The sequence below is a fragment of the Oncorhynchus mykiss genome, chromosome 2, assembly GCF_057628025.1.
Source record: "Oncorhynchus mykiss isolate SJ-2025 chromosome 2, ASM5762802v1, whole genome shotgun sequence".
NCBI classification, from domain to species: Eukaryota; Metazoa; Chordata; class Actinopteri; order Salmoniformes; family Salmonidae; genus Oncorhynchus; species Oncorhynchus mykiss.
In genome coordinates, this window is record NC_143023.1 from 72,691,281 (window position 1) to 72,718,585 (window position 27,305).

The following is a 27,305-nucleotide window of genomic DNA, read 5'->3' on the forward strand; positions in this document are numbered from 1 at the left end:
CTCTCCTGTTCATACTCCTGCCTGGATTCAAATCAGGATATACATCTGTGTCGATGAAAGGAATAGGTCAGCCAGATGCTTATTGTATATTTGTCCCTGTTTTAAACGTGTGTCTTTTTAGTAATCTGGAAATCAATGCTGTATATTGTGCCCTGAGCCACTAGGAGGCAGGGAAAGAAAGAGTCAGAGTATTGGAGAGGGACAGAGCGAGAGAGAGAGAGGAGAACCCTATGTTGACCAGTGGAGGCTGCTGAGGGGAGGACGTCTCATAATAATGGCGGAATGGAGTGCATGGAATGCTATCAAGTACATGGAAACCACGTGTGTGATACCATTCCATTTATTCCGTTCCATCCATTACTATGAGCTATCCTCCCCTGAGCAGCCTCCACTGATGTTGACACTTGGTCTGCCTGATGATAATCTGATGTGTGAGTGATGGCTGGGAGTTTGAAAGGCACTTTGTCCAATTAGAAATGTGCAGCAAATTTCCACCTGTCCCTGACAGAGATGAAGTGGCTCTTTGAGAAGACACTGTGGCACAGTGCCAGGTAAGAGAGCCCAACAAACTGCTTGTGGAGCAAGTTGCAATTAATGAGCATGGCAAGCCACCCTTGTTTAATGCAAAATGACACATAATGAATATTCCCTCACAATTAAAAACAGATTTTGACATTAGCCTATTTTATTTATCAACGCACAAGGCCTGAACAAACTATATCCGACGGACCGGATTAGTTGGTCAGAAAGAAAGAAAAGTTTACTGAATAACCTGATGGAAATGACTGTGAAGTTGTTTGGATGTACAGTAGTGAAATCTGAAACTCATCAAGTGGAACTAGCTATGACTGTTCTTCCTCTCCTGCTTACAATATATTAGCTAAATAGAACAACATGTATGCGATAAAAAGGTGAGGATTAAATCTGTCTGTAAAAGAGATCACTATTGGTTTTACGAGATTATTTGAAAGACAAATAAACATGTCATCTGTGTTCCAAGGAGATTACATAAACTCATTCAAATAGTGTGATATTGTGTCCGGATCAATGCAATGAAAATCCACACAGATACTCAACACTTTCTCTGCGGGGTTCTTAAAGATAAGGGTTTCCTCCTAATCTACCACCTACTGCATGTGTGATAAAGGTCAGGCCTCAAATGACCTTCAGTACAGAACAGAGGTTTAGGATGTGTTGAGTTTTTCCATTCAAATCATTATTTATATAAAACTGAATCTAAAATCCCTGTTGAGATAACCATAGGACTCTGAGGGCTCTCCGTCGTAATATCTCACTCCCAACAGAGGAACATTGACCCAGGACTTCCATCTTCCTATTTCTGCATATCTATTTCAGTCCGTCACTTAAAAGTAGCCTTTTAATAACCCGACATGCTGTTCATTATTGCTAATCTATTTTTACTACATTAGGAAAATAAAGTAGCAAATATCGATCGATAAGACAGATCAACTTTTGTCAGAGGATGTGAACATGATTGGTGTTGCAAACATGGTGAAGAGTGAGTCCAACTTTCAATCACTGTCTACTACAGATCTGCACAGCAGCTTTGATGGAGCCTCATGCTGTAGCAGCACCCACTCTATCTTAATGCACCTCCCACAGCAATCAATCCACACAGGCAATAATCAAATATGAATTAGTGGCTTATTCATATTCAAAATCTGTTTTTTAAAATAACAAAGGGACAAATTTCCTCTTTATTCTTTCGGAGAAAGATTATACTTTTTGGGATTATGAATATGTAACAATTTGGAGAAGAATTATTGCCAACATAAGTGGAGCATTAGAATCAGTTCTGTTCAATGTCATGGTCTTTAAGTAAATGGATGGAGTGCATAAGAAACTGAAGCCTGGTTGTATGTTTACAGTGGCTTATATCAAAAGCAGTGTTTGTCTATGAAATGTATGTAAATGGTCTAGAAACTTGCAGATTGCCTTGGAAAAAACAAGTGCACATTAATGTCCACTCCCACAATTAGGATGTAGTCCTTATGGAGGAAGCCTGAAGGTCAATAAGGACACAACATGTCCTTGGACAATATGCCCCCAACTACTGGGTGATATTTAAATAAGAATAAGCTAATAGTTTCACATACAATGTGATTCAATATGACGAATACGTATGGGTATTGTTTAACCACTGAAGTCCATTGGCCTTCTGTAATTGGTGAAAAAGCTGGAGAGATGGGTTACAATATTAATAATTAGTTGGTTCTGCACTCTAAAAAATTCTGTCCAACCTTGCCAGATTTTAATCAAACACTGAAAATAGTAGCTGATTGTAATCGGCACTCAGAAGTCACCAGGGGTGTTTGAAGAATTTGTCAAGCCTGAGAGTAGAGCTAATTCGATTATGTGGCAGCATTACCTGGAGGGAATGGATCTATATCTCTCTCTTTTTATTTAGCTACGAGATTAGGTTTCGCTTGTTACTCCAATATAAATACTCAAGCCAATGGAAATTATACTGATTTTCAAGTTGGGTTATCTTTTTGTCTCAAAAAGTGTTTTGTTTATTATAAATAAACTTTGTTTAAATGTGTAATACTCAAGTGTCTACTTGACAAAAGTGAACCAAAAGGCACACCGGAGTTAGTCACATTAATTCATTAAATGCTGAAACAATTTAATTAGAGGAAATTATACACATGATTTGGCCCTTGTCACCTAATCCCTTCTGAATGTAAAATGAACTTGTTGGATAAAAAAGTGTAACTATTTTTCTGATGTTAAATATATTTTGCATTACTACATTTCAAATATTATAAGTAATACTTAGTTTACATACTGTCTACTGTGCACAAACACAATACATACAACATAGCGACATACTAAAGAAGCAACATATTTATAGTTTGGTTTCAAGGATCTTGGGAGTTCGCATTATCCTAAACCTGCACAAATAAAGTGCAGCAAATACACAAACCTACAAACACACAGAACACAATATGCAAAGAAGCAACTAAACTGGTCTATTAGGGCAAATAAAATGTTAAGTCAAGTCCGCAAATTGCCTACTTTTTGATGCCTCTTTTGACTTTCCATACTTGCTTTAACAACCATTTCGTAATGGGACATATGAGGATGAACAACTGATTGGCTCAAATGCATTAAGGAGGAAAGACATTTCACTTTTAACAAGGCACACCTGTTAATTGAAATGAATTCCAGGTGACTACCTCATGAAGCTGGTTGAGAGAATACCAAGAGTGGGCAAAGCTGTCACCAAGGAAAAATATGGCTACTTTGAAGAATCTCAAATATAAAATACATTTTGATTTGTTTGAAACTTTTTTGGTTAGCACATGATTCCATATGTATTATTTCATAGTTGTGATGTCTCCACTATTATAGTAAAAATAAAGAAAAATCATGGAATGAGTAGGTGTATCCAAACTTTTGACCGGTACTGTAGTCCTTACAACACGGCTGCCACGAGAGCATTTTCACCAACAGTAAGCAAGAAGAAGAAAAAATAGTTAAGGCACTCTGGGGGTGTTCTGCGCAAATAGCACCGCTTTTACACTGTTACCTCTTGCTGGGAAAGGCTCTATGGCTCTCTGCCCTGCTCTCAAGTGTTCAACACATGTTGGTGCTCCACTCCCTGCATTAGGAATAATTTATGGGACTTTGTTTGAACATGTTTAGTGCATGTATGTTCAATTGAAGTAGAACTGATGACAGGATAAGTGTGATTATGGTGCAATTGTACAATGGTACAGTTTCACAAACTGCACAAAGACTTAATTACTTTCAGGTGAGAGGAATGTGAGTGTTGATCAATGTTGGCTTGTTCACTGATCATAGGCACTTAAAAAAACTCACTGAACGAAAGCTCACCTACCTGCTCAACTTCTGTACACCCTCCAGACTAGTGGAGCTGCTTAGGGTTTGGCGCTGGATGTGACATAAGAATTCTACTGAGTTATCCCTTACTCCCTACTCATCACCTCCCTCTACCATGAGGCCTCCTCAGAGAGGCCCACTTCATAACACAGCCCTGAAGGGCCATCCTATACAGCAGCACTGCGTAGGTCACAGTGTGCAGCATTAAATATAGACTCCTTTAACACCCTCCAATAATGCATCTGGAGTATTTCAGTTCATTACTATTCAAAAACATACTATCTCAGATATTAACTTCAGTAAATGGGCCACAGATCTGAGCTGTCGCTCACCGCCGGAGATTTCACATCAAATCTGCTTCTAGTCACCAGCTGAGACTTCCTTGCCAGCCCTAGTTGAGCCACTGGTGATGCGCACTCCAAAATAAACTGTCCCACAAGGACAAAACTTTCAGTAAAGTTTGAATGTCAATAAACTATGTTTTGTTGATAAAGTAAATTGGGGCAAGTGGTGGATTAACTTTATCTTAATACATTTTAGAATTGACACAAATGATCAAACTTCATAGATTGACATGTTCTGACCTAGCTTTTACCCCTCAAATAACATATTCTGTTTGCACCAAGTAGGCCAACAGGTTAAATCCCTTAGATATCAAACACTAACAGCTTTCAAATACGTGTGAACTTTGGAGCTATAACTCCAGATGTTAAGGCTCAATGATAATTATGAGGTCAAATTTTAAGAGCATTCCTGAAGGTAATAGCATGGTGTGCATCGTATCCATGATACTGTATGTCTGGCATGACTGGCAGGGGGAGACCAACAGTGCAAACTACTGTAGCTTCACGCCAGGGATTATTACCTGCAGAACTTCTTTCACATGGTTTGTCACACCCTGACCGTAGATTGCGGTGTATGTTTCTATTTTTAGTTTGGTCAGGGTGTGATATGGGTGGGTATTCTATGTTGTAGGCCTAGGTTTCCTTTTCTATGTGTTTGGCCTGGTATGGTTCCCAATCAGAGGCAGCTGTCTATCGTTGTCTCTGATTGAGAGCCATACTTAGGTAGCCTGTTTTCCCATTTTGAGTTGTGGGTGATTATTTTCCGTTACAGTGTTTTCACCATACGGGACTGTTTTGGTTTTCCTTTATTCTTTTGTCCGTTTGTATTCGGTGTTCAGTCTATTAAATTTACAACATGATCACTTACCACGCTGCGTTTTGGTCTACTCCTTCTTCTACCAACGACAGCCGTTACAGAATCACCCACCACAACCGGACCAAGCAGCGTGGTAACCAGGAGCAGAGGGTTCTGAACTCCTGGACACGGGAGGAGATTTTGGACGGTAAGGGACCCTGGGCACAGGCTGGGGAATAACGCCTCCCCAAAGAAGAACAGGAGGCAGTGAAAGCTGAGCGTTGGCGATTTGAGGCAAGGCAGCGCAACAGGGACGAGAGGCAGCCCCAAAACATTTGGGGGGGGTGGCAGAGTCAGGTTGGAGACCTAAGCCAACTCCCCGTGCTTACCGTGGCAGGCGACGTACTGGTCAGGCACCGTGTTATGTGGTCAAGCGCACGGGGTCACCAGTACGCGCTATAGGCCAGCTCCCCGCAAGTGCCATGCGAAAGTGGGCATCCAGCCAGGGCGTATTGTGCCAGCCCAGCGTGTTTGGTCTCCGGTACGCCGTTTCGGCCCAGGGTATCCTGAGCTGCCAGAGCCACCCGTCAGTCAGGAGCTGCCAGAACCACCCGTCAGTCAGGAACTGCAAGAGCCGCCCTTCACTCCGGCACTGCCAGAGTCGCCCTTCACTCCGCCGCTGCCAGAGTCTCCCGCCTGTCCGGCGCTGCTGGAGTCTCCCGTCTATCCGGTGCCCGCTGAAAGGGTCCCCAGTCCGAGGTCGGTGGCACTCCAAAGGCGCCACTTAAGTGGGCCAAGACTATGGTGGAGTGGGGTCCACGTCCCGCGCCAAAGCCGCCACCGTGGCCAGATGCCCACCCAGACCCTCCCATATGGGTTTAGGTTTTACATCCGGAGTCTGCACCTTTGGTGGGGGGTACTGTCACGCCCTGACCGTAGATTGCTGTGTATGTTTCTATTTTTAGTTTGGTCAGGGTGTGATGTGGGTGGGTATTCTATGTTGTAGGTCTAGGTTTCCTTTTCTATGTGTTTGGCCTGGTATGGTTCTCAATCAGAGGCAGCTGTCTATCGTTGTCTCTGAGAGCCATACTTAGGTAGCCTGTTTTCCCATTTTGAGTTGTGGGTGACTATTTTCCGTTACAGTGTTTTCACCATACTGTCCAGACTGTTTCGGTTTTCCTTTATTCTTTTGTTTGTTTGTATTCGGTGTTCAGTTTATTAAATTTACCACATGAACATTTACCACGCTGCATTTTGGTCTACTCCTTCTTCTACCAACGACAGCCTTTACATGGTTCTTGCTAGTGTCTTCAACACAGACAGACCACAATACAAAGAACAGTATTGGACACGACTAGTATACAATGCCCTAATGATTAAATCTTTGTAAGATCTCCATATGAGCAAAAATACAAGACACTTGCGTCTATGTGTGGAATCTCAATGTGGAATATAATATAATTTTTTTTGCACTAGACGGCTGTACATGCGCCAAAACGCCGATATTTTCCATCCTATAGCGTGGTCTACATCTTCTTTTTAAATAGTGAACCAGAATGTTTTCAGCACTTTTACACTGAACAAAAATATAAACGCAACATGTAAAGTGTTTGTTTCATGAGCTGAAATAAAACATCCCAGAAATGTTCCATACGCACAAAATGCTTATATCTTTAACATTTGCTTATATTTTTGCACACCAAGATAAACCATCCACCTGATTGGTGTGGCATATCCAGGAGTTGATTATTAAACAGCATGATCATTACAACGGTACACTTTGTACTGGGGACAATAAAAGGCCAATTTAAAATGTGCAGTTTTGTCACACAACACGGGGCGGCAGGGCGGCAGGGTAGCCTAGTGGTTAGAGCGTTGGACTAGTAACCGGAAGGTTGTGAGTTCAAACCCCCGAGCTGACAAGGTACAAATCTGTCGTTCTGCCCCTGAACAGGCAGTTAACCCACTGTTCCCAGGCCGTCATTGAAAATAAGAATTTGTTCTTAACTGACTTGCCTGGTTAAATAAAGGTAAAATAAAAAATAAAATAAAAACACAACGCCACAGATATCTCATGTTTTCGGGGAGCGTGCAATTCGTGTGCTGACTGCATGAATGTCCACCAGAGTTGTTGCCAGGGAATTTAATGTTAATTTCTCTACCATAAGCTGCCTCCAACGTCATTTTAGAGAATTTGGCAGTACGTCCAACCAGCCTCACAACCGCAGACCACGTGTACCACGCCAGACCAGGACCTCCATTTTTTGGGGAAAAACAAATTCTGATTGGCTGTGCCTGGCTCCCCAGTAGGTGGGCCTTGCTGCCAAGTGGGTGGGCTGATGCCCTCCAAAGCCCACCCATGGCTGCACCACTGCACAGTCATGTGAAATCCATAGATTTGGGCCTAATTATTTATTTCAATTGACTGATTTTCTTTATATGAACTGTATCTCAATAAAATCTTTGAAAGTGTTGCATGATGTGTTTATATTGTTGTTCCGTATATTTCCCTGACTGATCAAAACACATTATGTCATCGCTCAGTTTTCTTTCTGCAGCAGACATACAGTGGCAATATGTTTGGGAAATGTTAATCGCAGTATCGAATCGCAATAAATATCGTATTGGCAATTCCCGGGCCTAGATCACATGGAATTTGACCTTTGACGCTAATAAAAATTTAAAAAAATATGACTCATCTTGAACTGAGATGCAGTGACTTAGACCACTGTGCCACTCCTTTACTTAGACCACTGTGCCACTCCTTTACTTAGATTACTTTTATCAAACTGTGTTTTTTGGGGCAGAAATGACTTCTCGAACATTTGAACTTTCATGTGCCTTGATAACAAACTTGTATGCCATCTGTAAATACGAATACAATTGTTAAAATTACAGTTGAAGTTAAAGTTTAAATACACTTAGGTTGCAGTCATTAAAACTCATTTTTCAAACACTCCACAAATTTCTTGTTAACAAACTATAGTTTTGGCAAGTCAGTTAGGACATCTACTTTGTGCATGACACAAGTAATTTTTCAAATAATTGTTTACAGACAGATTATTTCACTTATAATTCACTGTATCACAATTCCAGTGGGTCAGAAGTTTACATACACTAAGTTGACTGTGCCTTAAAACAGTATGGAAAATGATGTCATGGCTTTAGAAGCTTCTGATAGGCTAATTGACATAATTTGAGTCAATTGGAGGTGTACCTGTGGATGTATTTCAACGCCTACCTTCAAACTCAGTGCCTCTTTGCTTGACATTATGGGAAAATCAAAAGAAATCAGCCAAGTCCTCAGAAAAAATACTGTAGACCTCCACAACTCTGATTCATCATTGGGAGAAATTTCCAAACACCTGAAGGTACCACGTTCATCTGTACAAACAATAGTATGCAAGTATAGACACCATGGGACCATGTAGCCGTCATAACGCTCAGGAAGGAGACGTGTTCTGTCTCCTAGAGATGAACGTACTTTGATGCAAAAAGTGCAAATCAATCCCAGGAAAACAGCAAAGGACCCTGTGAAGATGCTGGAGGACACAAGTACAAAAGTATCGATATCCACAGTAAAATGAGTCCAATATTGACATAACCTGAAAGGCGCTCAGCAAGGAAGAAGCCACTGCTCCAAAACCGCCATAAAAAAGCCAGACTACGGTTTGCAACTGAACATGTGGACAAAGATCACACTTTTTGGAGAAATGTCCTCTGGTCTGATGAAACAAAAATAGAACTGTTTGGCCATAATGACCATCGTTATGTTTGGAGGAAAAAGGGGGTGGCTTACAAGCCGAAGATCACCATCCCAAACGTGAAGCATAGGGGTGTTAGCATCATGTTGTGGGGGTGCTTTGCTGCAGGAGGGACTGGTTCACTTCACAAAATAGATGGCATCATGAGGTAGGAAAATTATGTGGATATATTTTAGCAACGTCACAAGACATAAGTTAAAGCTTGGTCGCAAATGGGTATCCCAAATGGACAATGACCCCAAGCATACTTTCAATGTTGTTGCAAAATGGCTTAAGGACAACAAAGTCAACATATTGGAGTGGCCATCACAAAGCCCTGACCTCAATCCTACAGAATATTGCTGGGAAGAACTGAAAAGTGTGTGCGAGCAAGGAGGCCTACAATCCTGACTCAGTTACACCAGCTCTGTCAGGAGGAATGGGCCAAAATTCACCCAACTTATTGTGGGAAGCTTGTGGAAGACTACCTGAAACGTTTGACCCAAGTTAAACAATTTAAAGGCAATGCTACCAAATACTAATTAAGTGTATGTAAACTTCTGACCCACTGGGAACGTGATGAAAGAAATAAAAGCTGAAATAAATCATTCTCTCTACTAAAAACTAAGTTTAAATGTATTTGGCTAAGGTGTATGTATGTAAACTTCCGAATTGAACTGTATATTTTTCTGCATACCTCTTGAGCTGTCTGCATCCTACTGACTGGTGGTTATTTTTTTAAAGCTTGAAAACCCCAGTTGATATTTTCCCAAAGATTAGAAGACAACTAAATATAATTTATCATGATTTGCTATGTTATTACATTTTTTCAAATGTTTTTTGTTTGAAAAACATTTACTAAATAGTTTTTGCAATTTTTACTTTATTTTCAGATTTCGTTTACTATAATAACCTTGGTGGGACGACATCGTCAATGCACTTATTAATGAAGCCGGTGACTGATGTGTAAACTCCTCAATGTTATCGGATGAAAATATTCCAGTCTGTGCTAGCTGAACAGCCCTTTTTGAGTTTTTGATTGTAACCAGGAATCAGGAGGATAGCGTTATGGTCAGATTTGCCAAAGAGAGGGTAAGGGATAGCTTTGTATGAGTTTCTGTGTGTGGAGTAAAGGTAACATAGAATTTTGTCGCCTCTAGTTGGACAGGTGACATGATGGTTAAAATGAGGTCAAACGGATTTCAGTTTCCCTGCATTAAAATAAACGGCCATGAGAAGTGCCGCCTCTGGGTGTAAATGTTCTTGTTTGCCCTATACAGCTTAAGTTCAGTCTTAGTGCCAGCATCGGTTTGTGGTGGTAAATAGACAGCTATGAAAAATAGGTCGTAAATAGTATGGTATGTAGCTTATCATGAGGTAACTTGAGACTTCCTTAACAAAGAGACACACCCTCCCCCCTCATCTTACCGACCGGTTTTCTGCCGACCGGTTTTCACAATGCATGGAAAAGCCAGGGAGATGTATATTATCCATGTCCTTGTTCAGCCATGACTCCAACGGAGCACGTCCAGTTTGTTCTCTAGTGACTGTACGTTCGCCAACAGAATGGAGGGTAGAGGAGCTTTATTGCATGCTAACGTAGCCTAGTCAGGATGCCAGCTCGTCTGCCTCTTTTGCGTCGTCGCTTCCTCTTTCGAGTCCCGGGGATCAGGGCCAAAGTAAGCAGAACATCCAGAACTAACAGGAACCTGAAAAGCTTCTACCCCCAAGCCATAAGACTGCTAAAAAGATAATCAAATGGCTACCCACTGCTGCTACTGTCTATTATCTATCTTGTTGCTTAGTCACTTTAATCCTACCTAGTGTATATGCTACCTCAATTACATCGTACCTCTGCACATTGACTCGGTACTGGTACTCCCTGTATATATGCAAAATTAAAGGAGAGCCGCACACTCTAGGAGCTCAGATGCAATAATGAATAACATCATAATAACATAATATCCATTGTTTCGACAGACAAGCTGTCTTCATAAGGGTATAATGACAAACACTGGGGGTTCACTAGTTTATATAGTTTCAAAGGACACACACAGGTGTCTGTAATCATGGCTGTGTGTGGCCTCATATCATTGGTTAATTCTCAGATATAAAAAATAACATACCCAAAAACATGTTGCGTGTGTCCTTTGACACTACATAAACTAGTCACCCCGCGGTGTTTGTCATTATACCCTGATGAAGACAGCTTGTCTGTCTAAACGTTGGATATTAGGTTATTCAATTATTGAATCTGAGCTCCTAGTGTGTGGTTCTATTCCGCTAGCCAGCACCTCTCCTAAACAGGTGTGTGTTTATTTTGCCTCTAGACTCCCTGTTATTTTTACTCATCGTTGTTATTTGTTATTCACTGTGTATTTATGCCATGTGTACTATTCATATTTTTGTATAAATGTGTCTGCATTGTTGAAAGAGGACCCGTAAGTAAGCTTTTCACTGTTAGTCTACACCTGTTGTTTACGAAGCATGTGACAAATGAAATATTATTCTATTTTTGGGGGAAATTCTGTGCATATAGAGACACTTCACATTCAAATGTGCGTCATCCATACATTTAACATTTTTGTTTTCACTTATGTCTTTAAAGTCTGACTAACACTTTCCATATTTAAACAACTCTGTGTCAGCATTTACCTCAGTACATTGGTTAAATGGACATGTCTTGAACTGTGAACTTTGTATAGGCTAATCCTGACCCTTACCCTGTTTAACAACACAATTTAGCCCTCCAGCTGATACAAAACATGACATGTAGCCAACAACAAGACAGCTTGGGACACCTCACACTCCTCGAAGTATTAACAACAGGGAGAGACAGAGCCCATTATTACGTCAAGGGCTGTCTGCCAAAAAGAAAGACACACAAACGAGTTGCTCTCCAGGATGTGCATTGACTGTCTGCATGGCGGCTACCTGCTGCTTGGCCCTCCTCAGCGAGCAGAGAACTGTAATCCCTGGTATTTGAGAATGTCATAGCGTCACGAACGCTGCTGTCCAATGGAGTAGTTTGAGGACCGTGCCAGCTCCAGGCTCACAGGATTTGTGAAGAACCTTGTTTAGAGGCCTCCGCTTCCCTTTGCCTCATCCGTCTTCTGTCAGCACAGAGTAAACACATGCCAACCACTCCAGCCCACAGCGCTGCCTCCGTCTGCACAAATAGAACCAGTCGGCAGGCTGTGTTGGTGAAGTCCTCTTAAGTGTCTAGAAAGGACTGTTGGAGAGTTTAGTTTGGACTAGCAATATCCGGCCAAAGAAAACTACACAAGTAATGGCACCTATGTTAAAAGTGCTGTATATAACTTCAGCCTGCGTGACAGACAGGGAACAGCTAACAAAGTTTGAGATAAGTGGTAAGGCAACCTGCACAATCGCCTACTCTTGTGTGATATGGTATGTTGAGGTGTGTGCAATACGTATGAGTATTTTTTACATCCTTTAATTTCACCTTTATTTAACCAGGTAGGCCTGTTGAGAACAAGTTCTCATGTACAACTGCGACCTGGCCAAGATAAACGCAAAGCAGTGCAAAAAAAAACAACAACACAGAGTTACACATAAATAAACATACAGTATCACTGTCCTACTGAACAATACACCTGCTAGAATGAGCCTGTTTGCCCTTCACCAAATGACAGCTTTCATAATGTTGCAGTAAGGTAAAAACATGAACGAAAAGTAATTTATCTGCCATGCCAACTGATTAATGATATGGGAAGTCCTGCACTGATGGCAGGTCAGCAGTCTTACCACTATCTTTCCATGGTGGGAAAATGATGTTAAAACAGCACAGCACACTCTGAATATTAAAATCAAGTTTCTAGCCTCAGATACAAGCCTGCACTACAGTAATCCCAGTGTCAATAACGCACTACTCTACTCTTAACTGTTCATTCAAGGCAGTCTCCATAGTGTGATTATGTACAGCATATGCAAACAGATACACAACAGCATAGCTGAGGCTCGTTTAGGGTTAGAAAGGGCAGGATTGAGGCCCTTCAGAGCTTCAGCTTCCCTGTGTAATTCTGAGGCTTCATCCCAACCTACACAGAGGCCGTCAACTTACATAACAAGCCATTAATATTGATTGTTTCCAAATTTGCTCCCCACAAACTGAGGGATCCTGCAATATGAAAATAACACCCTTTCTTCTTTCCACTAATGATATCCACAGACCTCCAAGGCCCGTTCTCTGACCCACTCAAGTCTTCCAGCACAGCTTCTGTTGAAGTAAGCCTTTTCTACTTAAAGGGTATTAGTGCTCAGGGTTAAAACAGTATGTGCATTCTCAGAAATTCCAATACACTGGGTGTGAAAACGGAAAGTGTTCCTCAGTAAGCGTCTGCAGTATTTCAGATGTTGTTTTTTTGAGTACATCCTAAAATGCAGTGTCTAAACCCAGCACTGTAATCCTGGAAATGCTTTACATTTTTATTGTTTCACATTGTTGAGTAATCTCATACTGGATTGTGCCACCAACACATAGCAATTATAAATATTTTTGAATCATTTCATGCACAGTGGGGAAAATACATTTATCATACTGTATCAAGGTTCAATAAAAAAAATCTGTTTCAGTTTCTACAAAAGCAAAGTTTAAAGGGTTGCACACATTGCACCGAATGTGGATCTCCCGTTCATAAAATCTGTTTGCACACGGTTCGCAAGTACTCTCGGCAGGCAAACTCTACTGGTGTGTTCAAGCCCTTAAAGAGTGACTGACCCTAAAAAGCAACTTCTCATTTTGAAAAATTACTTATGTGGCATAAATATGAGTCAGATACATGTATTCTAGTCAAAATTGACTACAGAGTGTAAATAGGATAGTTTTGGTCATCAAGTCAATCTCGCCCAAAACTGATCTTTGCGAGACGATGGGAAAAAAGGGTATGTCATGGAATGAAGGGTACCGTAACAGTTTTACTTGGGTTGGGTTTATTTAAATCCTACCCACATGCCCACAACTAGCTGCACCCAAGTAATCATCAATTCGGAGCGCAGCTGCACATGACCCGATCGTAATGCCCATGGTCAATTTGGTTTGACATTCGATATCCCTATGGGGATCGACACTAGGGACCGTAGGTGAATTACACAATGTACAAGGGACAATATCACCAGCCGGCTGAAGCTAATTGGCGAAAGCTAGCCTAGGCGACTTCAAGACACAATAACTTGTTACACTATTTTAAGTTATCTAGAAGGGTGAGTGATTGTAACTGTGTACCGTTTTGGCAGATTGCATGTACAAACGCTTGCCACACACACAATAGACACCCATATTAAACCACCCCCCAAGACAACTCTCGTTTGGCTTCAGATATAGTCGCTACATTTCTTAATGACCAAGCCAAAAAAACGAGGCCAAATCAAAAAGTTCAGCCTCCCTGGAAAACAGATAATCGAAGAAATCGCACAAGTTTTGATAACAAACATATATTACTTAATGATTTCATCATATTTGTTACAATTATCTCAAAAGAAACAGCTGGAGAAGAAGAATACAGTAACATCATTAATTGTAGGTTACAAGTAGGCCTGTTATTAAAAACTTGAAAAAGTGCTACAGGAGAACTTTTGCCAGCATGCCATACATATTCAAGTTAACTAAATGCCTTCTGGAAGAGGTTTGTCCCACTGAACATTAATACTTCCCCCCCCCCCCCCCCCCCCCCCCCCCCACCCATTCAAAATTCCATAACAAAGCAAAAAAAACGTTTTCCCCCTGTCTTTATCTCTAGACACTTTAATCCTATGCATAAATTGGTGGGGGTGAATATGGGTCAGCAGGTTAAAAGTGTCTAGGAGCCTGACTTCATAAAACAGCCGTCAGATGAACCTAACAAGGCTGGGACCGAAATGCCTTCCTAACTACCTGCCTTTGAAATGCCTTCATAACTATCTGCCTTTGAAATGCCTTCATAACTATCTGCCTTTGAAATGCCTTCATAACTATCTGCCTTTGAAATGCCTTCATAACTATCTGCTTTTGCCTGTTATTACATAACTGAGCACTGGCTGGGATCTACTAAATTTAAACAATCTCGTGTTCATGACAAAACATCGTACTCTTCTGCAGCTGGAATACTAAGTGATAAAAAAAACATTACACTTGTCTTGAACTGTGGAGTCAAGAACGCATCTACAAAGTTAAATATATGTAATGATTTTCGCTATCTCTCTTTGCGCGCCTCTGTTTATTGCTACCTGTTACATAACCAGCTTACATTCCACATTCACCATATTAGACTCTAAATATACCGCTTCCGCAGAGGAAATGTGCTAATGCAAACCACAGCGCGATGAATACATTTACATGTAAAATATGTAATTTAGTGTCATAGTAGTATATGAACAAACTGTACTTTGGAGTATTATAGTCTGGAAATATTTCCATTGAACTTGGATGAGTTGAATGGAAGCAGTCTAGAGGGGGTGTGGCTAAACAATGTCTGTAGCCTACTGTACAACACGCACGGTACTCAATCTCACATATTCTTAACAAATGTATACGGGACCAACACAATCATAGACTTGATTTGATAAATGACCACAACGTCTATCATGTCAATCATCAGGCAGTTGTCATCTCTTCACGTCCACTACAATGTATCAGAGCTAACGCGCTCTCGCAAGGGAAGGAAAATCAAATTCCTGCTGCTGATTTGTCTATTTCACAAACACACAAAATTACAGCCTATCTTTTCTGTAAATCACTTGGAAATAAATACGACCATAAAATACATGTCCCTTTAGAAGTTGAAGGGGCTGGTGTTCGATAGCTTACAGTTTCCCAAAGTTAATTAATATTTAGTAACCTACCATTGTGTAGTATAGCCTAATAAACGTGTAGAACGATAATATTGCGTAGTTGGTGTTCTTGTATTTTAAGGGAATTTTAGGTCCTAATCGACCTGTGTAATTGACTATCCTAACTATAATTGTTCTATTCACAGAGTAATTTGTCTCCCAATGACACGACAATGGTTGGATCTCTGTCAGTTGTGCTTGAACACAAGGGCAACACAGAAGCAACTCGCTCATCATAATAAATTTGGCCACTTTACAAATGCAGCGTAATAAGAATGAATCTGTTCCAGGTGGTTTTTACACTATTCGGGTAACGTTATAGACCATTTTTGAGACCTCTATAATTCAAGTTCTCCAGGCAAAAAAAATCATTTTGAAGTTTGAGGCATCAATTCGGTAATCAATTAATATTTCTCGTGTTGAGAGATGTCAGCCGCTTACCTCTGTTGGTACTTGAACAGGTCTGCCTTCGAACAGGGGCTGGATGGTCCGCTTTTCGGAGCGTCTCTAGGTTTACCGGGGTTTCCCTGGCCGGTGTAGCCGGCTCAGAGGCGCTGTTGCCCGGGTCGCTTGCTGGATCTGGAGGGGACTCCATGTTGAATTTCAGATTTACTGTTAAACTATTGCTAGTATTTCACGAAAAGTCTCTATGATTTGTGAGCCGCGAGAGTCCGTCTAGCTATCTATTTTAGAGTAGAAGTAGAACTACGAAATGAAAAAATGCGAGTGTATCTAGAGGTGGGTGTGAAGATTTGATTGTCCATCGGCAGCGCTAGAGAGAGCTTCAGTCATGCAACTGAAAAGGGAAAGGTTGTCAATAGCCGATTAATAGATGTGCAGTAGTGCCTGCGAGTTTATTTCATGGGAATGGCAGTTTGTTGCAGCCAGCTAACGCTTGTATCGAGTTTATCCTCCCAATATTAATTTCACATGATAAACTCTGATTGTAGGCTATAGTCTCTCATCAGTGTGTTCAAAATCATTAATAGCCACTTCGAGAAATCTGCACAATCCTGTTCAGTGTTTAAAAGCCTGTCCATCTGTGTAAAAGACTGCTTACAACTTCAACATTCCATAACATTATAGCCTATTTTTAATTGACTGACAATTTTACAAAATCAATATTGACAATTAATATGCCTAGGCTTATGCAACGACAATCAACTCTAGAGAGAAAATGAAGAGAACACGTCCATGCCTGCACAGTCGATGCTATTCAGCTCTTTCTTTTTTGCTCTCATCATCACCACCACCAGCACCCCCATCATCATCATCTATATTTTAAGGTTTACAGTGTAAAAGCTCAGAGACTCGTGCATAATTGGTAGCACTGGAATTATTTATGCAGCTTTCAAGAAATTCCTCCAAATGTATAGAGCTGAGATAGGCCACCAAAAAGTGATTATATGAACATAAGTCTCTATGTCAATGTGATGATCATGAGGAGGATGGGGATGATGACATTGAGGAGATGCTGATGAGGATGCTGCTAATGACAATGCTGCTGCTGATGAATTATTTTTTTTTATATATAAAAAATGTTGGGGCTCAGAACATATGGCTGTATTTCTCTCAGTATATTAAGCTTGTCTGAAACTGACCCTCAAGCCGCTGATCAAAGCATTCTTTTTTTCATTTCTCTCCAAATTGTCTTGCTAAAGATCATATGCATTAAAACCAGGCAGAATACACGAAAATGCATGCGTATATTTGAGAACAGGTATGTCTGCGCTTACGTGGTAGTAGGCTACACCGGGCATCGCATTACATTCCCGCTTGGGCTTGCGTGCCTACATTGCTTGTGGTGTAATTACAAACACTTGGGCACATTCCGCTGCCCATTCCGTAAGCCTACTCTTGCCGCGTTCATAACAACTGGGAACGCGGAAATATCAGACTTCAGTGCATTCACGACAACTGGGAACTGCTGAAAATAAGATCTCAGACTGGGAAAAAAACGTTTTGAAAGTCGGAAACTCAGCATAGGAGTGTATTCATGTATGCAAAGGGAAGCCACGCTTCCCCCAAAAAAGTATCTGTCCTCTCTCTGTGTTTCATAATTGTCCTTCAACTCACAAGAAGCTGAATGTATCTCACCAGAGAAGGCATAAAAGCGAGCGAAACTGCTTCCCTCTGTATGTGTAGCCCATCTGTCTGGTCAAAAAGAGTATGATATTGTTGCCTCCCTTCGCATTGAATGCAAGGGAAGCCAGAGAGCATTTGGCCTTCCTTGATGAAAAAAAAATACAATAATAGCAATCAACGTTCAGCTAAACTGAGTGAGCTCAACTGTAAATGGTCCTGGCACACCCCCAAAAAAGTAAAAATAGAAGCCAGTTTGGATTTGGCTTCACACCAATCACACAGATAGAACAATGAGCTTGCCAATCACATCACATCAAAAGACAATCGTAATTGACAGAAAAAATTGTTGCATCTTGCTGTGTTGTTGTCCTCCGGGGGTTAGCTAGCTAAAATTGTCCCTTTGTCCCTAAATTAGCCATGGGTGGAGATAGGGATTTGGACTTGTGGTTTTACTAAATTCTCCGTACTGGCCAATGATTATAATGGCGATTCTGATCCAACCATTAATTCATACATTGTGCTTCAGGCCTGAGAGGATGGAAGTTCAATATGTAGCTAGACAGAGAAGGCTAATGTTAACTAGCTGGCTAATCGTTGCCCATGAAAGGAAGTTAGAATAGCGAGCAAACATTTTAGCCAGTTAGCCTAGGACAACAAAAACTAAAAGTGTGTACTGTATGACAGAGTCATAGACCGTTTCGTCAACATGAAAGAGAGGAGGGTGGCATTGGCGTTTCTCTACAAGTAGGGTGAGTCAACATGTTTTTCCTACTAATGCACACACGCACCCTCTCTCTCTCACACACACACACACACACACACACACACACAAACTCTCTCTCTCACACACACACACACACACACACACACACACACACACACACACACACACACACACACACACACACACACACACACACACACACACACACACACACAAACACACACACACACACACACACACACACACACAGAAATCAGTACCATGGACAGCCACGTTATATTTAGCTTCTGTCAATTGGACTAAATCATTTTTTCAGTGTTTTAGTTGTCACTGTATTAGACTAAGCATAGGAGATTTGACAATGTTGAAATGTTGAAGTTGAAATGGTGCTGGAATAGTGGAGGCAGCTCCTGTTTTTTTGTGACTTGCGGTAACTCTCTGGTGTTGTAAATCAAAGTTGTTTAGTAGTTTGAAAATGTCAGAAACATTAACTTGATTGACCATGCTGTGGGTCATGTGACTGTTTGTTACATGCAATATGCTTTGTGGACTCCACCAGACAGATGTTGCACTCTGGTTTTGTGATAAAACAAAGGTGTGGTTAAATTTAAATTTATTCTGCCACTATGTCTTTTTAGTCTCAACCTATATACACTATATATGTAACGGATGTGAAACGGCTAGCTTAGTTAGCGGTGGTGCGCGCTAAATAGCGTTTCAATCGGTGACGTCACTTGCTCTGAGACCTTGAAGTAGTAGTTCCCCTTGCAATGCAAGGGCCGCAGATTTTGTGGAGCGATGGGTAACGATGCTTCGTGGGTGACTGTTGTTGATGTATGCAGAGGGTCCCTGGTTCAGGCCCGGGTATGGGTGAGGGGACGGTCTAAAGTTATACTGTTACATATACAAAGTATGTGAACACCACTTCAAATTAGTGGATTTGGCTATTTCAGCCACACCCGTTGCTGACAGGAGTAAAACTCGAGCACACAGCCATGCAATCTCCATGGACAAACATTGGCCGTAGAATGGCCTTACTGAAGAGCTAAGTGACTTTTAATGTGGGCACCGTCATAGGATGCCACCTTTCCAACAAGTCAGTTCATCACATTTCTGCCCTGCTAGAGCTGCCCCGGTCAGGTGCTGTTATTGTAAAGTGGAAACATCTAGGAGCAACAATGGCTCGGCCGCAAAGTGGTAGGCCACACAAGCTCACAGATAGGGACCGCCGAGTGCTGAAGAGCGTAAAGTGTTAAGATCGTCAGTCCTTGGTTGCAACACTCACTACCAAGTTCCAAACGGCCTCTGGAAGCAACGTCAACAAAATAACTGTTCGTCGGGAGCTTCATGAAACGGGTTTCAATGGCAGAGCAGCCGCACACAAGCCCAAGACAGACTAATCTGGGTTTGGTGCATGCCAGGAGAACACTACCTGCCCCAATGCATTGTGCCAACTCTAAAGTTTGGAGAAGGAATTATGGTCTGGGGCTGTTTTTCATGGTTTGGGCTAGGCACCTTAGTTCCAGTGAAGCTAATGCTTAACACTACAGCATACAATGACATTCTAGATTATTCTGTGTTTCCAACTTTGTGGCAACAGTTTGTGGAAGGCCCTTTCCTGTTTCAAAATGACAATACCCCTGTGCATAAAGCGAGGTCCATACAGAAATGGTTTGTTGAGATCGATGTGGAAGAACTTGACTGGCTTGAACAGATCTCTGACCTCAATCCCATCGTACACCTTTGGGATGAATTGGAATGCCGACTGCAAGCCAGGCCTAATCGCTCAAACTCACTAATACTCTTGCGGCTGAATGGAGGCATGTCCCCGCAGCAATGTTCCATCATTTAGTGGAAAGCCTTCTCAGAAGAGTGGATGGAGGCTGTTATAGCAGCAAAGGGGGTGACCAACTCCATATTAATGCCATGATTTTCAAATTAAAATGTTTGACAAGCAGTTGTCCACATACTTTTCGTCATGTGGTGTATCACAGTGGCAAACAATCCAATTATGGCTTTTTTCCTGGCTTGGCTTCCCCAGCGATTTTACTTGAAAGCACCATCAGGCGAGGCAACGCATCAACCAATGGCAAACGCATGCTGGGTTCATAGCCCCAATAAGTTGCTCCAAAGACAGTGGATGAATGAAGATTGTTCACTCAGGCCATTTACCATTGGAATTATTTTGTCAGTTCCTGCCTTTTTTCTCAATTTCCGCCTGAATGACGTGCCCAAAGTAAACTGCCCGTTGCTCAGGCTCTAAAGCCAGGATATGCAAATAATTGGTTCCATTGGAAGGAAAACACTTTAAAGTTTGTAGAAATGTTAAAGTAATGTAGGAGAATATAACACAATAGATATGGTAGGAGAAAATCCAAAGAAATACCAAACTTTTTTGTTTTGTTTGAGAGAGACCATCCTCTTACAATGGGAAGTATAAGGACATAGCTCCCTGGATACAATTCCTATGGCTTCCACAGGGTATCAGCAGTCTACGTTCAAGGTTTCAGGCTTGTAACCTCAAAAACGAATAAGAAATATCAGGTTTAGTACAGGGACACAGTCTTGGAAATTCGTGTTTGCGCACCATGAAGACAGGACACACCTGCTATAATCGGTTTCCTATTGAACATACTTCTTTCCGTAAGAAATATTATAGTTTGATTACATGTTAGGGTATCTGAGGAGTAAATAGAAATGTATTTTGACTTGTTGATACACATTTTCTGATTATTTTCTCTGCATGTTGAATGAGTGGATTACTCAAATCAATGGCGCCAACTAAACAGACATTTTGGGATATAAAGAAGGATTTATCTAACAAAACGTCACGAATTGTTTAATATCCATAATTTTTATGATCATTCATTTGAATTGCGTGCCCTCCAGTTTCACCGGAAGTTGTACTGCTAGCGGGACGCCTAGCCCTAAATTATCTAACCCTTTACTTTCTCTGTGCCAAATTAGAAAAAAAGTTACCAATGTTTGAGTTTTTATGTAAGAATAACAATAGGTTTCACAGCTTCGCTGTCAACACCTAATAATAATATTAATAGTAATAATGATAATTGTCCTGTTGTTCATACAGAAAAACAGCTGCAAAGCTCCATAGCAGAGATTGGAATATCTGTCCGTAGGACCACTTTAAGCTGTACACTCCACAGAGCTGGGCTTTACGGAAGAGTGTCCAGAAAAAAGCCATTGCTTGAAGAAAAAAATAATAATAACATGTTTGGTGTTCGCCAAAAGGCATGTGGGAGACTCCCCAAACATATGGAAGAAGGTCAGATGAAACAAAAATGTAGCTTTTTGTGGGGATGTTTTTCATCGGCAGGGACTGGGAAACTGGTCAGAATTTAAGAAATTATGGATGGTGCTAAATACAGGGAAATCCTTGAGGGAAACTATTTCAGTCTTCCAGAGATTTAAGACTAGGGCGGAGGTTCACCTTCCAGCAGGACAAGGACCCTAAGCATACTGCTAAAGCAACACTTGAGTGGTTTAAGGGGAAACATTTAAATGTCTTGGAATGGCCTAGTCAAAGCCCAGACCTCAATCCAATTGAGAATCTGTGGTATGACTTAAAGATTGCTGTACACCAGCTGAACCCATCCACCTTGAAGGAGCTGGAGAAGTTTCCCCCCCCCAAAAAAATCCCAGTGGCTAGAAGTGGCAAGCTTATACAGGCATACCCCAAGATACTTGCAGCTGTAATTGCTGAGAAAGGTGGCTCTACAAAGTATTGATTTTTTGGGGGGTGAATAGTTATGCACGCTCATGTTTTCAATTTTTTTGGTCTGATTTCTTGTTTATTTCACAATAAAAACTATTTAGCATCTCCAAAATGGTAGGCATGTTGTCTAAATCAAATGATACAAAAATTAATTGAATTAAAATCAATTTTAATTCCAGGTTGAAAAGGCAACAAAATAGGAAAAATGCCAAGGGAGGTGAATACTTTCGCAAGCCACTGTATGTAGCACTACCTAGCTTGGTTGCTAGCTTGTTAGCATCCATGAGGGTGAGGCTATTGTGGTAGGCGAGTGCCATTTGTATAGTTTAAATGGCCAATATGGGAGAGCCACCGCCTTATTAGTGCTATCCAGGAACCTTGTGACATCCCTACCCTAAACCCTGACTATAACCCATACCCTTACCATAACCCTTACCTAACTCTAACCTTAAACATTTTAAATTTCAACTTCAATTGGGTGATGTCATAGTTGGGACATCCCAAGGATTCCATTTAGACTTTTCCCGAAACTAGAGGCCATAACCTCTGCAGGATCGATGCCACCCCCCCCCCCCCCCCCCCCCCCCCTCCTGCAGGACGGTTGAGCTAATGTAGGCTAATGTGATTAGCATGAGGTTGTAAGTAACAGGAACATTTCCCAGGAATAGACATAGACATATCTGATATGGGTAGAATGCTTACATTTTTGTTACTCTAACTGCAGTAGCTATTACAGTGAAAGAATACCATGCTATTGTTTGAGGAGAGTGCACAGTAATGAACTTGAAAATGTATCAATAAACCAATTAGGCACATTTGGGCAGACTTGAAACAACATTTTGAACAGAAATGCAATGGTTCATTGGATCGTCTAAAACATTGCACATACACTGCTGCCATCTAGTGGCCAAAATTGTGCCTAATCTGGAATAATGCATTGTGACCTTTCTCTTGCATTTCAAAGAGGCAAGAGATCTAATGTGTTATATTCTCCTACATTAATTTAACATTTCCACAAACTTCTAAGTGTTTCCTTTCAAATGCTATCAAGAATATGCATATCCTTGCTTCAGGTCCTGAGCTACAGGCAGTTAGATTTGGGTATGTCATTTTAGGCGTAAATTGAAAAAAAAGGGTCTGATCCTTAAGAGGAAGTAACTTGGTTAACAAAGAATGGCACCGATTGACCTATAGGTTGCACTGTTATAAGCAGTCTCAATTAATAAGCCCTCATGTCCACTGTCCTGTTTGCCCTAGGGACTTGAAACTTTGTATGCACAGTATGTATACTTTGTATGTAAACTTTTTAGGGCCGTCACAGACATTACCATGATGAACCATATTAAGTTTGGCATTTATATCTAAATAAAATAAGGAAACTATTAACAATAAACTTTGACTATGTAACCCTAATAAAAAATATTTTCATGGACCAAAAGTCAAATTCACTGCAAATTGGGTCTTTGGACTCATCACAATAGTCCCTCAAGAGTTGGAGAAAATAAGATTGATGCATTCAAAGATGGCCACCAGTAGATGCACATAAGCTAATTTGCTAAAATATGCTAAAGAAAATATTCTAAAATGGCTGAATGTCAATTTAAACCGTTGTAAATCCACTTCACAGTCGCCTATCAACTTGAAACGTGTATTTTTCTTGTAAATTAGCAGATGCTCGTATCCAGAGCGACTTATTGTTAAGCGGAGCGACACAGGGGAACCCAAGAGCAGACTCAGATGAGGAAACAGGGATGAATGAATCAAAATATTTATTGTACAGAGGGAGATATGGAGTGCAGATCTGGGGAAGCTCGGATGAGTTGCAGAAAAACCAGATTTGGAGACTGAGGTTGGAGTTAGCTGAGTAGAACAGGGTAAACAGGTCTTGAGGGAAATCCAAGGTAGTGGTGGTGAGTAAAATCCAGAGCAAGGTAGTTGGGTTGTAAGATATGGAACAGCAGACAGAGAGGTAACCGCAATGAGAGGATAAATGGTGTCCGGCAGGGAAACAGGCACAGCAGAGTATCAGGATCTTGAATAATCATAAATGGCTAGAATCATGAACTGACTGAGCATAGATTACAATGTGGTAGAGTGGAAGTGGCAGGACTGAGTATTTGTAGAGGTCTTGATTATGGAACGAGTTGCAGCTGGTAGGGATCTGCTCTGACTCCCGCACACCTGTCTCCAACCACACAGTCACACACAGAGAGAGAGAGAGAGAGAGAGAGAGAGAGAGTGTACAGGGGGAGTAACTGCAGGTCAAGAAGACACTGGATGAACACCAGAGGGTGTAGCAGGAGAAGATGTGACACTTATAGGAGCAATTAGGGTTAAGTACCTTGGCTCAGGGATTTGAACCAGCAAGCTTTCGGTTACTGGCCCAGCACTCTTAATGGCTAGGCCCCCTGCCACCCTAGAAAGCAGATTGTAATACATCCGTAATAAATCAGATTGACTCCAGATTGATCAAGTAGACTTGTCTCATGCAAACATTAACATTTGATTTAAATTATGCAGACGAACAAGTGAAATATCACGATTAGTACTGTATATCTGTATAATCACATATTGTTGTCATATTATGTGGTTACTGGTTGAATCAACATTGTTTCCACGTCATTTCAATGAAATTACGTTGAACCAATGTGGAATAGACGTTGAATTGACGTCTGTGCCTGGTGGACTGCTGCTTGCGCAGTCAGCATATTACAGCTGTAAAAGTGTATTGAAATATTTTGGAATGCTAATGTGGAGTGTACCAACTGAGATTTAAATAATTTACACAAACAGATTGACCAAACAAAGACCCAGAATTCAAAGATGACTGCAATATACTAACGCTGAAAATATTTCACAAATCTTAACATAAACCATTAGTCAAATTGACCACAGAATTGGTATATAAACTCAATGCATTAAGTAATGACTTTAAGAATGATTAACTGCTGCATTTAAAGATAACCAACCTGCAGCACTGGACTAAACTTCACTTGCGTCCCCCTTGTGGTATTGAGAGATAAACATAGTAATGCTTTCACTGATTGCACATAAAGGTAGATATAGTAGTTCCTACATGATACATTGCTTTCTTTGTTATCCACCTCATCTTGTGTAATTTCTGTCATCCTGTGAACTCTGTTCATTGCTGCTCGCAGCTACAGTACCAGTCAAAAGTTTGGACACACGTACTCATTCCAGGGTTTTTCTTTATTTTTACTATTTTCTACTTTGTAGAATAATAGTGAAGACATAAAAACGTTGAAATAACATACATGAAATCATGTAGTAACCAAAGAAGTGTCAAACTAATCAAAATATATTTGAGATTCTTCAAAGTAGCCACCCTTTGCCTTGATGACAGCTTTGTACACTATTTGCATTCTCTCAACCAGCTTAACCTGGAATTCTTTTCCACATATGCTGAGCACTTGTTGGCTGATTTGTTGCCTGATTTGTTTGACACTTTTTTGGCTACTACATGATTCCATATGTGTTATTTCCTAGTTTGATGTTGATATGATGATAATGGGCTTCCGAGTGGCTCAGCGGTCTAAGGCACTGCATCTCAGTGCAAGAGGTGTCACTATAGTCCCTGGTTTGAATCCAGACTGTATCTCATCCGGCTGTGATTGGGAGTCTCATAGGGCGGCGCGCAATTGTCCCAGCGTCGTCCGGGTTTGGCCGGGGTAGGCCGTCATTGTAAGTAAGAATTTGTTCTTAACTGACTTGCCTAGTTAAATAAAGGTTAAATAAAAAAATAACTTGATCACGTTCAGGTATAAATCCAAATTTGCCATTACGATGCAGGTAAATCATATGTCCTTACGTTTCTGTCACATCACAGGCTCTTGGGATGACTATTAAACTAGAAATTAGATTGGTGTCACAGTGCCATGATTTGATTGATTTTTAAATCTACCTATGTGAGTCTTGTTCAGCTGTTCTCTCTTCTCACAAGGCTTCCAGACTGTGTTTACCCTGATGATGGCCCCCAGCCAAATGAAATATGAGATCAAACTTCAAACCATAGCCAGACTTCAAGGCATTTCTTTCATACCCTCTTACGCTGCTACCTCATTTTCACAATAAGGAATCAAGTTTGACATGCAGAGTAACATTTATTTGATATTGTTTATTTCAGGGGGGAAACATTTGCCCATTGTGCATTGCATTGAGATGACAAGGGTTGTTATTCCAGTTTGTAGATTTGCACTCAAATAGTCAGCAAATCAAGTATAAATATCAAGATGGGATATCTCTAGGCTTTCTCATAACCAACACACTATAGGCATAACAACCATGCAACAAATCTATAGTACCCCACAGTAGAGGTGTCATAATACCCATAAAACCTAGCAGTCAAACAAAGAAATGGTTCTAATTGTTATTCCACCATTATTTTTTCGCAGGGGGGATTTTAGAAACTCTTAAAATAAGGGCTGTGTTTCGTGTAGGCTTACCCTGGCATGACGTTTATGATAACCATGTAAATCTCTCTCAGACAAGGTGAATTTTATCAATATATTCGGCTCTATTTACTCTCAGATTCAAAAATACTTATTACCGTCAAAGAAGACATCATGCAAAACTGCAAATCCCTGCAAGCTCATGCACGTCATCTCTAACTGACATCTTTGCTAACAGGTATTGTGTCAGCTTAAAACTTGCACAAGACAGTTCACAATTTTTTAAGTACTACATTTAGCTAACATTGGATAGTTAATCGAGAGATTCTTACCTTTGCCTCGATCTACAGTCTCGTCCAGATCATCATGGCATTTGTAGTTCCTTATGATAGGATAGCCACATTAGCAACTAATTAAGATTTATTTTTTGGGGGGGGTAATAACAGGCGAATATATTGATAAAAGCCACCTTGTCCTAGAGCGGTTTACACTGTTATCAAAATGTCACGCCAGAGTAAGCCTACATGAAACACAGCCCTTATTTAAGTGTTTCTAAAATCCCCTATGGGGAAAATGAATGGTGGAAAAAAGATTAGAATCATTTCCCTGTTTGACCGCTAGGTTTTATGGGTGTTATGACTCATACTGTGGTACTCTATAACAACCATTGTGCACTATATTGTGGTGCAGTGGGGTTCAACAAAGTCTATGCTAGGAGATAGCATTGTGTGATGTTCATTTAGAAAAGGGAGAGTAAGTTTTTGTTTCACATTTGT

General features: G+C 40.9%; 1 protein-coding gene across 1 annotated transcript in view; it reads right to left on the bottom strand.

Annotated features, from left to right (window-relative positions):
• roraa (RAR-related orphan receptor A, paralog a) overlaps nt 1-16,450 on the bottom strand; it is a 287,099-nt gene extending 270,649 nt beyond the window's left edge. The window contains exon 1 of the mRNA XM_036954955.2: nt 16,020-16,450. Within this exon, the coding sequence (XP_036810850.1) occupies nt 16,020-16,173 (154 nt within the window). The 5' untranslated portion in view covers nt 16,174-16,450. The remainder of the gene's footprint in view (nt 1-16,019) is intronic.
• Between the last annotated feature and the right edge of the window lie 10,855 nt (nt 16,451-27,305).